This window comes from Hemiscyllium ocellatum, chromosome 8, assembly GCF_020745735.1.
Source record: "Hemiscyllium ocellatum isolate sHemOce1 chromosome 8, sHemOce1.pat.X.cur, whole genome shotgun sequence".
Lineage (NCBI taxonomy): Eukaryota > Metazoa > Chordata > Chondrichthyes > Orectolobiformes > Hemiscylliidae > Hemiscyllium > Hemiscyllium ocellatum.
This window is the reverse complement of record NC_083408.1, coordinates 119909768-119922372: the sequence shown is the minus strand read 5'-3', so window position 1 is coordinate 119922372 and position 12605 is coordinate 119909768. Positions and strand designations below refer to the sequence as shown.

Below are 12605 nucleotides of genomic sequence, written 5' to 3'. Positions count from 1 at the left end.
ATATTTACCCCTTACCTAACTACGGGCAATTTAGCACGGCCAATTCACCTGACCCGCACATCTTTGGACTGTGGGAGAAAACCGGAGCACCCGGAGGAAACCCACGCAGACACTGGGAGAATGTGCAAACTCCACACAGTCAGTCGCCTGAGTCGGGAAACCTGTCAACTCAAGTGTAAAATCTAGTCTATTGATAGATTTGTAGAGGACCTTCAAGTACCAAGCATCAATCTTACTCAGTGTTCTACATAAGGCAGCCAGAAATTGAAGTGAACACAGCTATCATTGTTGTATTGAGAAGGATGAAAGTAGTTATTCCATTTTCTGTCCTTATGCTCTACATAAAGAGCAGGAATGGGTCGTTCAGTCCCTCAAGCTTGGTTCATCATTCAGTGTAGTATCACCATGTATCCTAAGCTTATTTCAACCCCTTTGATATCTTGTATGAGCAAAATCCAATCAGTCTCTGTCACCATGGACGGCACGGTGACACAGTTGCCTCTCAGCGCCAGAGACCTGGGTTCAATTCCCGCCTCAGGCGACTGTCTGTGTGGAGTTTGCACATTCTCCCCATGTCTGCGTGGGTTTCCTCCGGGTGTTCCGGTTTCCTCCCGCAGTCACAAAGATGTGCAGGTTAGATGAAGTTGGCCATGCTAAATTGTCCGTCGTGTTAGGTGAAGGGATAAATGTAGAGGAATGGGTCTGGGTGGGTTGTTTTTTGGAGGGTCGGTGTGGACTTGTTGGGCCGAAGGGCCTGTTTCCTCACTGTAAGTAATCTAATCTAAAAGTTCTAACATTCTAGACTCCAGTACTGACAACTGTTATTTGGGAAGAGTTCTTTATTCCAACACTGTTGAAAAATATTTCCTGATTGCACATCTAAACACCTGGGTATGGACAAGCTCGTGTATTGCCATGAGTTACCAAGACTTTTTTATGATTGTGTCACTGAGTTTAGTGCTCACTATATTCCTGGCACCATTTTAGTCCCTCTGTGTTTTCTGGATATTTTGTTCTCTTCCTGACAGCAGTTCTTTCTTGCTACAGATATTGCTTATGGATCAGTGATTACAATAAAGAATGTACGGACTGCAGGTGGGTACCTGCATTCCCACTGGCACCTATATCCAGAAGGAGTTGGAGCACGACAGCAGCAGGTTTGTTGGACTGACAGTGCAATAATGTGGTAATTCCCAACCACACCTGAAAATCAGCGATGAAGAAGAAAACATCTAAAACGCGGCAAGTGTTGCTGGGTGAACTGATGGAGTTACAGATTAAGTATCCAAGTTCTGATAGATTTCATCCAAGGATCTTAGATGTGGTTAATGAGCTAGAAGATGAATTAATTTTCCAAAATTCATTAGATTCTGTAAAAATGTTATCAAACTGGAAACTAGCAAATATAATCCCTCTATTTAAAAATGGGAAACTATAAGCCATTTAGTTTGCCTTGGGAGGTCTTTAAGGAAGTCATAACTGGGCACTTTGAAAAATCCAAGGAAGCTGGGAAGAATCAGCATGGTTTTCTAGAAGGGCAATCATGCTTAACCAATGTATTAGAGCTCTTTGGAAGAGCAACGTGCTGTGGATAAAGGGGAGCCCCTCTACTTGAATTTCCAGGAGAAATTTGACAAAGTTCCACAAAGAAGATCACAACTTAAAGTTGGAGATCGTGGTATTGGAGATAATAGAAGATTGGCTGGCAGAAAACAGTGTTTGCATATGGGTCTTTTTCAGATTGGCAGCTTGTGATGAGCAGGTTCCCGTAAGAGTGTGTACTAGGTTGAATGGCTTACTTCTGTTCCTATTCATTTTATGGTTATGTAAATAAGTGTTTATGCAGTAAGGTTTTGTCACTCTCTGCTTTTTTTCAGGTGACAGCCTATTTACACAAAGATAATAACAACCTTTGGATTGTGAGGAAACCTGAACACATCTCAGGTCAGTGTTGTTCAATTTTTCTTTGTCATTTTCAGACTTTTGTAAGGTGTGAGGAGTTGGTAATAGTTAAATGACTGTTTTCATGTTGATAGGAATTTGTGACTGTCATGCTGAAGCACATTGCAACTGATGATTTGATAGGAGAAAGTAGGTTCATCCCTGTTCAGATTTTTAGAAGTTTCTGATGTTGTCATTCATTCAGATCCATTGTTTTTCTTTATATCGCTATGATAAGTACCAGATTGAATACATGAACAAGGAATTCTTACTGCAGCTGTACTGGACCTTGGTGAGAGTACACCAAGTGTGCTGCATGCAGTTTTGGATGAATTATCTAAGACCTACTCACCATTAGAGGGAGTGCAGTGAAGGGTCACCAGACAGGGTCACTGGGATGTCAGGCTTGTTGTATGAGGAGAGTTGGGTCAGCGGGAATATGGGAACATAAGAACAGGCTATCCCTCTATTCAGTTTGATCAAGATGGATCAAGCACTTCAAAGCCTGTTACTCACCCTGTCCCCATAACCCTGTGTCACTGATAATCAGAAATCTATCTTTTACCATAAACATACTCATAGACCGAACTCCCACTGCCCTGTGTGGGAGAGAATTCCAAAAGTACACATCCTTCTGTATAAAGAAAAATCTCATCTTGGACTGAAATGACATTTCCCTTATTATGGTTCGGGATACCCTAACCAATATAGCGATTTATCCTGTTAAGTATTTTGTAAGATTCAGTGAGATCACCTCTCATTGTTAGAATCTTTAGAGAATGCAGGCCCAGCTGGTACATCTCTTTTCACTGGTGTTTGGAACGATGAGGGCATCTTATTGAAACATAAAATTTCAATGAGGCTGAAGAGACTGATGCACAAATGTTTTCCTGGTTGGGGAGTCAAGAACAAATGATCACGGGAAATGTCTTCCCTTGGAAGGTAGTGAGTCCGTGAAATTCTGTACCACAGCCTGCTGTAGAGGCAGAGTCACTGAATGTGTTTTAGCAAGAAATAGATTTCTAGAAGCTTAGGTTGTCAGTGGAGATAAGGAGAGAGCCCAAGTATGCTGTTCAGATAGATAAAGAGCTGTGATCATATTGTATGTTGGAGCTGGCTTTATTAGCCAAATGCTAAGAAGAAATAGCTGCCTGCTATTTTTTGATGAGCCCTTGAATCCTGTTTATCTGCGCATTAGCCTTTGTCTGTGTTTGTATTTGGAGTGACATGGTGGCACATTGATTAGCACTGCTGCCTCACAGCGCCAGGGATCTGGGTTCAATTCCCACCTTGGACAACTGACTGTGTGGAGTTTGCACATTCTCCCCGTGTCTGTGTGGGTTTCCTCCGGTTGCTCTGGTTTCCTCCCACAGTCCAAAGATGTGCGGGTCAGGTGAATTGGCCATGCTAAAATTGCCCGTGGTGATAGGTGCACTAGTCAGGGGGGGTTGCTCTTCGGAAGGTCGGTGTGAACTTGTTGGGCTGAAGGGCCTGTTTCCACACTGTAGGCAGTCTTTTTTTAAAATAAAACGTTTGCTATCTTAAATCTTAAAAGCTGAGGATGTCGGTGATCATAAGCATATGTAGCAGTATCAAATAAATGCAAAATACTGCCAAAGGTGGAAATCTGAAATACAAATCAAGTGTTGGAGAAATTCAACAGGTCTGGCAGCATTTGTGGAGAGAGAAAGAGTTAATATTTCCATTGCAGTGTGACTCTTCTGAACAGCATCATAACTGGTTTTTGAAGTAATCTTTGAGAGAGAGCAAATTGTTTGATGAATTCTCCATTCTGATGGCTTTCACAAATACAGGTGACACTGCCCAACATATTCGCCATGGTGATGTCTTCAAGCTTGAGCACAAAGAGTGAGTGAAATAGGTCACTTTAGATTTTCAGTATAATAATAATGAGGTCCCTTTGCAGACTAATCTTTTTTTTGTGTTTTGATTGATAGAACATCTCGGAATTTGCACAGTCACCAGCATGAGGCACCACTGACAAAGAAACATTTCCAGGTCACAGGATATGGAATAGTAAGGGATCTTCAAGGATTGGCTTGGCTTGGCTTCAGGGAGAATTGGGGTTTGGAAAATCCAAGTACTTTTAAAATGAAACCCTGGGTTGTTGGAATGTGCTGCAAACAATTTGCCCACTGGGACCACAATATTGTGGGTGGATAAATAATAAAAATGTTCCCAGAGCTTTAAAATATTTAATGCTAAGAGCAGAGGAATTTTGTATCAGACGAGATTGTTTTTATTAGGTGAGGAAATATCCAGGTGATGGGGCATGACTATCTTGATGGGAAGCTCCGGTAACAAAGCTCCAGTAACAAAGCTCCGGTCTTGTTTATATGAATTGGACTGATTGTCTTTGAAAGGAGAAAGTTGAGATCTGCTTTCAGAATTCACAAGAGACAAGATAATCCAGGTATTACATGTTATCTCACCTCATTAACAGCAGAACCAGCGCATACAACCTGCACTTCAAGGAGGCAAACTAATGACTTTGTTACAGCCCCATGGTATATGCCTGAATAGGTAGGAAGTCTTACACAGAATAAGACCGAGTTGACGATCTGATAATTGCATAGCTGATCTAAACCACTTGACTGCCTTACCCAAACCCTCTTGATTAGATCGGAGTATAGAAACGTGGAAACAAAATAAAAGCAGGAGTTGCCCTTATCAGAGGCAACACTCATGTTCCACAAGTAAATAAAAAGTACGCCATTCAGCACCTCATGCCTGTTCAGCCATTCAATATAAACATGTAGATTATCCAACTCAGTACCTTGGTCCTGGTTTCTCGACATAAAATTAGATCTTTTTCGTCCTAAAAATAATATCTAAAACTCCTTGAAAACATTCAATTCTTTGATCTCAGTTGCTTCATGTGGCAGATAATTCCACAGGCTGATACTCACTGGATATTGAAATTTCTCTTCTTCTCAGTCTAAATGGCCTACCCTGATTCCTTAGACAGTGGACTATTTCTGGACTCCTGGTCATTGGAAACATCCTTCCTGAATTTGTCCTGTTTGAATTTTATAGGTTTCTGAGAGATTCATCTTGCAAACTCAATTGAATACAATGCTAATCAGTCCAGAGTCTGTTCATATGTTAGTCCTGCCATTTTAGGAATCAGTTTAGTTAGATTTTGTTTTTAATCAGGCCCTAGGGATTTATCAGCCCTTGATCCCATCAGTTGCTGCAACATCATTGTCTTACTAATACTGATTTCCTTCTGTTCTTCCCTCTCACTCAACTTTTGGTTCCTCAACATTGTTGAGACTTTTATTTGTGGCTTCCTTTGTGAAGTCAAGAACCAATATTCCTGTTTAATTGATCTGCCATCTCTTTGTTCCCCATTATAACTTGCCCTGTTTTCAACTGGAAGGGACCTACATAAGACTTCACTAATCTTTTTATCTTCACCCTAGTCTCTCCCTGTGTTCAATTTCCTGATGAACAGCTATTTATGATGTTACTTTTTTGTCTGTGGTGAATGTTGTACCAAAATACATGTTCAGTTCTTCTGGCAATTCCTTATTTTCGATTATTCAAAACAATGTTAGAATTAAGAGCAGAGGAGACAATTCAGCCCGTACAGTCTGCGGTGTCATTTAATACAATTATGTCTGATCTCCTTTCACCCGCTCCTGTTCTGCACAACCCCTTTAACCTATTGCTAATTTAAAAAACTGTCTATCTCCTCAAATTTACTCAGTGTCTTGATATCTCCTGCATTCTAGGATAGTAAATTCCACACATTCATAAATCTTTGAGAAGTAATTCCTCGAAACCTTTGTTTTATATGTGCCACCCTTTTACCTAAAACTATAACCTCTCCTCCTTGATCGCCCCACAAGGTGACACATCCTTTCTGTCTCTATCTTATCAATCCCCTTCACCATCTTGGATACCTCAATTAGATCTCCTCTTAATCTTACAAACTGTACCGACTGTCTGTCTAAATTATTCAGTTTACTCATGAGACAAGCCTTTTATCACTGGTATTCATGTAATGAAGCGTGTAATTACATTATTCATCAAGTGAGGGGATTATAACAGTATGCAACACTCCAAATGTGGTCGCGCCAATGCCTTGGACAATTGCAACAACACTTAACGACTTTTATACTCTGTAAGTAGTTCTGGTAATAAATGCCAAAATTTAGTTTTCCATCTATTACCTGCTGTCCCTGCGTACTAGCTTTCTGTGACTCAAACATGCAGACACTCGGATCCCTTTGTGCCAAAGCACTCTGATTCTCTCCTTTTAGAATGTAAGTTGTCCTTCTATTCCTCCAAACAAAATTAATAACCTCCTAGTTATCCATTGTAAACTTCACCTGCAAAAGTTTGGCCCATTCAACTATGCATTTGGACATGTCTTAGTTTTGCTAGTGCACCTTAATTTCCCAGCTGCTTTACTACGTGAGGTTATCTGTACTCCTTGCCATTCAACTGGTGATCGAACTTGACCACGACCCCTGACCTGATTGCCAACTCTCAACCCGAACAAAATGTGCTTCCCCCCCACAGCTCCCTACTTGGCCATCCCTCTGTCTCTCTCACTTATCGACTCATTCAGTTGCTCACCTGAATACCAGCTCGCTTTGACATTCATTGCAGCTGGATGGAAGATCTCGTCCAGTGTTTCACTGAACACACACTCAGTCTGGGAAGACCATTATGGTATTGTTGATCAATTCTAATGCAAATTGGATTTTTTTTTCTTAAAATATTTGAGATACAACATCCCTAACTTTTGCCCGAAACATCAATTTTCCTGTTCCTTGGATACTGCCTGACCTGCTGTGCTTTTCCAGCACCACTCTAATCTAGACTCTGATTTCCAGTATCTGCAATCCTTACTTTCGCCTTATCCCGAACTATAACCCTAACCCTAAGTCCAGCCGAGATATGTGATTGGAATGTACTTAGGGAGGAGCAGGTGATTCCAACTCTCCTCCACTGGGCTTTCCTTGCATGAGCTGCATCGTTAAGTACACAGAGGAACCTTGATTATCTGAAATCAATAAACAGGCAAGTTTTCATTCGGATAATTGATTATTTGGTTAATTGACCTTAAACTAAAGAAGCTGCGTTGCTCATAAATGCGTTAAAAAGCATGTTTACAGAGTTTTTATTTCATTCAATTGCTAAAATTTATATAAACACTGGATATTGCTTTAAAAAATCATGACATTTTACAAATCAGATCTCTCTTTCTGCACCTGTATAGTAAAAAGAATTCATTGGGGTGGAGGTTGGTCACTATTTCTGAAGAAAATAGCGGTCACTGGAGGTGGTGTCAGTATCAGATTTTCATTACTCTCCATGCCATCCGTATATTCCTGCTGTTCTTTTGTGACTGCGTTGACTATCTGATCGTCAATGAGTGTCTCTGTTCCGATGTCCATTGTTGCAGTTCACCTAAGCATCAATCTCAGTCTCTACAAAGTCTCCTAAACCCAGCTGTCTGCAGTTTTTGGTGATGTCCGTGGTTAGCCTTTGTTCTGGATGGGGTCCTCATCACTGGCACAGCTCCCAACATGCAAGTCATTGTACCATCACTCCACGATTGTTGATGGCTTGATCTGGTCCCAAAATTCAGCAATCCTGAACAGATCATCCTTGACTGTGAATTCCCTAACAATTTTCTGCAGTCCTTTTTCTGCATTGTTTTCAGCCAGGACAGCATGCAACATGTCACAGCGATAATATATTTTTCAAAATTGCAATGATTCCCTGGTACAAGGCTGTAACCTTGAAATGGTGTTGCGTGGTAAAAACAAACACTTGACAGCTCTGTCTGCTGATTGTAACTGGCTGCCTTTCACAGTGTGTACCCCCATGTTGTCAACGTTGGTCGAGTCCAGCACTTGGCAAATATGATCTGACAGGAAGTACAAAATCTTCATGGAACCAAGATGAGAAAAGTGGACAGGTCATTCATGCCTTATTTTGTGCTTTTGTGCTTCACTGGAAAAGAGTTCTTGTCACAGTTCTTGAAGCAAATGTGGATTAGCACATCGCCCAATGCAGACACGCAGTAACTTCTGAGTGCAGGTGGCATAGACACGAGGGCAAATTGTGTTCTGAACCTTCTGCATTTTATGTCCCGACAACTGCTTTTCCGCGCTGGACGCAAATGTTTATCCGGCAGTGCACGCCAGAACAATCCACTTTCATCAGCATTGTACAGTTGTTCAGGTTCACACTTTCCTTCATTAATGACAGATTGCAGTTTCAATCTATAGCCTTTCATGGTGCTGCCATCCACAGATGTCTGCTCTCCAAGAATGCTGAGTTGCCTAATGCCATAACGATGTTTGAAGCACTGTAAACAGCCCAATGATACACTGTATCACCGGTATGGAGGAGTTCTTGGAAATTGACAGCTTTTTCGAGTATCGTCGGGCCAGATATGGGAATTCCCTTTTCACACTGCTGTGAAAGCCACAAAAATACAGCTTGGTCGAGTTGCTCATCCTTTGCTGGCTTCATGGATTTTCTTTTTAGAGCATTTGCTGTGTCACTTTGGCTGATGAATTTCTCAATCGTTGGTCTTGCTTTCCTAATGTCGGATGCGGTTGCTATTCCAATGTTGTACTCCTGTGCAATCTTCGATGCCTTTTCACCATGATCCAGAATGTAAAATCTCACTTTTCTGTTCAGTTGTCACTGTGGTCCACTTTTTCCTCACAGACGTGGTAAGTACGTGCAACAAACTCGAATAGTTACACCAAATGCGAACTCAGAAAAAAGTCGTCGAGGGAATGAAGACGCCACTGATTTTGTCATGCATTTTAAATCCTTCAGCATGTCAGTCATTTTCATGTGTTAAAATTCTTTCAACACTGCGACAATTGAATGAATAAGATTGTTGCACCAGTGTCATTAATATCTCTGCTGCAGTCATCATCATCTTCAGTGCAAGTACCCCCTGTATTCATCAGTTAAATTAAAGTTGCACCATTATCGGTTAAAATTATTTTAACTCTGCTACATTTGACTGACTGAGATTGTTGCACCAGTATCATTAACATCTCTTTCATGCAACATTTGCAGATCTTCTTCAGTGCAGGTAACCCTCATTTACCCTGTACTGTTAACAAAAGATGCGATGGTGACACCACTTTGTTATAATGGTTTCACGGGACCTTCAGATTCTGTTCAGATGATCTGATTTTCAGATAATTGGTAATCAGATAATCGAGGTTCCTCTGTATTCAAACTGAGATAGATAATCAGGAAGGAAGTCAAGTGTGTTATGGGGAAAAGGCAAGAAAGTGGAGTTGAGGATGATCAGATCAGTCACGATCTCATTGAGTGGTGGAGTGGACTTGATTGGCTGAATGGCCTCCTTCTCTGACATCTTGTGGTCTTATTATGATCTTATGGTGTCTGGGTCTGTTGTTAAATCATTAATAAGTATTAATCATATTTCATTATTGTTATATCATGCAACTTGCAGGTGGTAGAACGTAACCTAGGTGACCCTTGGTTCTCTTTGGTAATGTAGTGATGTTTAGGGTAAGGAAATAACTGCTTCTGATCGTTGATGCTGTTTATTTGTTTGCAGAATGGAACTGGAGATTCAAATGACTTCTGGAGAATTGAGGTGGTTGGGGGACAGAATGGGGATCTGATTAAAGTTCTCAGAAGTAAAATTCGATTAATCCATGTGGCAACTGGCTGTGTCTTGTATTCCTCTGGGAAAACCTTGCCCAAGTGGTGAGTATTGTTGCTTGATTCAAGTAAGTGAACCATGAGCTTTTGATTTTATGAAATCACAGAAATGTTATGGTGCAGGAGGTGGCCATTCAACCCATTGTGTCTCACTGGCTAGTTAAATGAGCTCTATCACCTGTCATGCCAATGTCATGTTTTTTCCCCATACACTTGAACATTATTTTAATCGAAATAATCCCTCTTGATTGCCTCAATTGAACCAGTCTCCACCAGACTTGCAGGCAGTGTAGTCCATACCCTAACTATTCACTATATGTGTGAAGAATGTTTCCTCGTTTCATCTGTGCTTTCTTTTTCAGAACACTTGACATCTATGTCCCCTTCATTCCTTTTGTGAGTAGGAACAATTTCTCCCTACCTAGTCTATCCAGTCACTCATGATCTTGAAAATCTCTGTCAGAATTAAATGTTATTGCTGAGAAATGCTGAGACAAAGTTGAAGGGCTAGCAGCTCAACATTCCAGGTTATGGAAGTTCCAAGTGTGAAGTGGTGGGCAAGTAAGAGATTCAAGTTAAAAGTGAGGTCTGCAGATGCTGGAGATCAGAGCTGAAAAATGTGTTGCTGGTTAAAGCACAGCAGGTCAGGCAGCATCCAAGGAACAGGAAATTCGACGTTTCGGGCCAGAGCCCTTCATCAGGATGATTCCTGATGAAGGGCTCTGGCCCGAAACGTCGAATTTCCTGTTGCTTGGATGCTGCCTGACCTGCTGTGCTTTAACCAGCAACACATTTTTCAGGCAAGTAAGTGATGTCAGGCCGTTGGATTATTGATAAAAGGAACTATCACTACAGGAATGAGGGATGACATCCTGGGTAGGTCTTCAAGTGAGGCTATTTGGTAAGGGCTTAAAAATCAAAAAGGGGCAATTACCTTGCTGTGATTCAACTACAGGCGTCACAACAGGGGATGGTGTAGTGGGGGATGGAGGAAGAGAAGAGCAGACACATAGACAAATCGCTGAAAGGTGTCAGAGAAACAGCATTATATTTGGAGAGGATTTCAACTTTACTAACATTAACTGGGAGTATCTGAATGTGAAAGGATGAGAAGGGTTGGGATTTTAAAGTTGATCCAGGAGAGCTTGTTCAGTCAGCTACCTAGAGATAGGGCAGTGCTGGACCAAACCTTCAGGAATGAAGCCTTCAAGCGACTGAAGTTTCAGTGGGTGAGCTGAGTGAAGTGGCTAAACTGGGGGAAGACTAATTTCAATATCATTAGACAAGATCTGACAAAAAATAAATCAATAGCAATAAACAAAGTAGGGTCAGATGATTAAAATCTGTGGAGGTATAGTTGTGGAATCACAAAGGTAAAAGAACCAAGATGAGAATAATCTACAGGCCTCTAAACAGTAGTCAGGAGCTGGGGATAAGATACACCAAAAGATGGAAAAGGTGTATAAGAAGGCAACGTTATAGTGATCGTGGGAGATTTCGTTATGCAGGTGGACTGGGAAAATCATATTGACCATAATCTAACTGAAGTTACTCTGCAGTTTGAGAGAGGGAGAAGGTAGAATCACATGTATTACAGCTGAATAAAGCTGAAAAATGTGTTGCTGGAAAAGCGCAGCAGCAGGTCAGGCAGTATCCAAGGAGCAGGAGAATCGATGTTTCGGGCATTAAGCCCTTCTTCAGGAATCCCGAAGAAGGCCTTATGCCCGAAATGTCGATTCTCCTGCTCCTTGGATGCTGCCTGAACTGCTGCGCTTTTTCAGCAATACGTTTTTCAGCTCTGATCTCCAGCATCTGCAGTCCTCACTTTCTCCTTAGAGCTGAATAAAGGCAACTACAGAGTCATGAGGGAGGAGCTGACCAGAATTGACTGGGAGAGGAGCCCACAGAAAAGATAGTGGAACAGTATTGGCAGGAGTTTCTGGGAGTAAGTCAAGAAACACAGGCAAAATTCATTCTGAGGCAGAAGAAGCATGGTACGAGGAGGATGAGGCAACCATGGCTAACCAGGGAAGTCAGGGACAACATAAGAGCAAAAGAGAAAGTATACAATGTGGTGAAGCGCAGTGGGAAGCCAGAGGATAGGGAAACCTGCGGATTGAGAAAGTTACAAGGCCAACAGGACAACGAGGAAAGAAGTAAGGATGGAGAAGATTAAATAAAAGGGTGAGCTAGCCACTAATATTAGGAAAGATTGCAAGCGTTTCTTTAGGTATATACAAAGGGCAAAAGACAGGGAAAATTGGATAATGGGTCACTGGAAAATTATGCTGGAGAAGTAGTAATGGGAAACAAATGGCCGAGGAATTGAATAAATACTTTGCATCAGTCTTCACCATGGAAGGCACGAGCAATATCTCAAAAATTCAAGAGAGTTTGGAAGCACAGAGATGAGTATGATAGCCATTATGAAGGAGAAGGTGCGAGAAAAACTGTAAGGTCTGCAAGTGGATACGAGATGGGCTACACCTTAGAGTTCTGAAGGAGATAGCTGAAGAGATAATGGAGGCTTTAGTCGTTATCTTTCACATACCACTCCTCTGGGAAGATCCCAGAGGAGTGGAAAATTACTAATGTAACCCTCTCTGTTTAAGAAGGGAGTAAGGCAAAAGATGGGAAATTATAGGCAAATTAGCCTGACCTCAGTTATTGGTAAGATTTTGGAGTCCATTGTGAAGAATGACATTTCTGTATACTTAGAAATGCCTTGTGCAACAGGACAAAGTCAGCATGGTTTCATCAAGGGGAGGTTGTGCCTGACCAATCTGTTAGATTTCTTTGAGGAGGTAACGAACAGGTTCCACCAAGGAGAGCCAATGGGTATTATCTATCTGGACTTCCAGAAGGCCTTTGAAAAGCTGCTGCACAGGAGATTGCAGAATAAGAGAAGGGCCTATGGTGTTAGAAACAGAGTAATAGGATGGATAGAAGCTTGGCCGTCT

The 12605-nt window shown here is 41.5% G+C and overlaps 1 protein-coding gene across 2 annotated transcripts in view; it reads left to right on the top strand.

Annotated features, from left to right (window-relative positions):
• Positions 1–12605, top strand: part of pomt2 (protein-O-mannosyltransferase 2) — a 217352-nt gene that overhangs the window by 79942 nt on the left and 124805 nt on the right. For both annotated transcript variants that reach the window (XM_060828634.1, XM_060828633.1), the window contains exons 9-13: positions 1048–1157; positions 1878–1944; positions 3756–3810; positions 3900–3978; positions 9539–9690. In XM_060828634.1, the coding sequence (XP_060684617.1) occupies positions 1048–1157; positions 1878–1944; positions 3756–3810; positions 3900–3978; positions 9539–9690 (463 nt within the window). The remainder of the gene's footprint in view (positions 1–1047; positions 1158–1877; positions 1945–3755; positions 3811–3899; positions 3979–9538; positions 9691–12605) is intronic.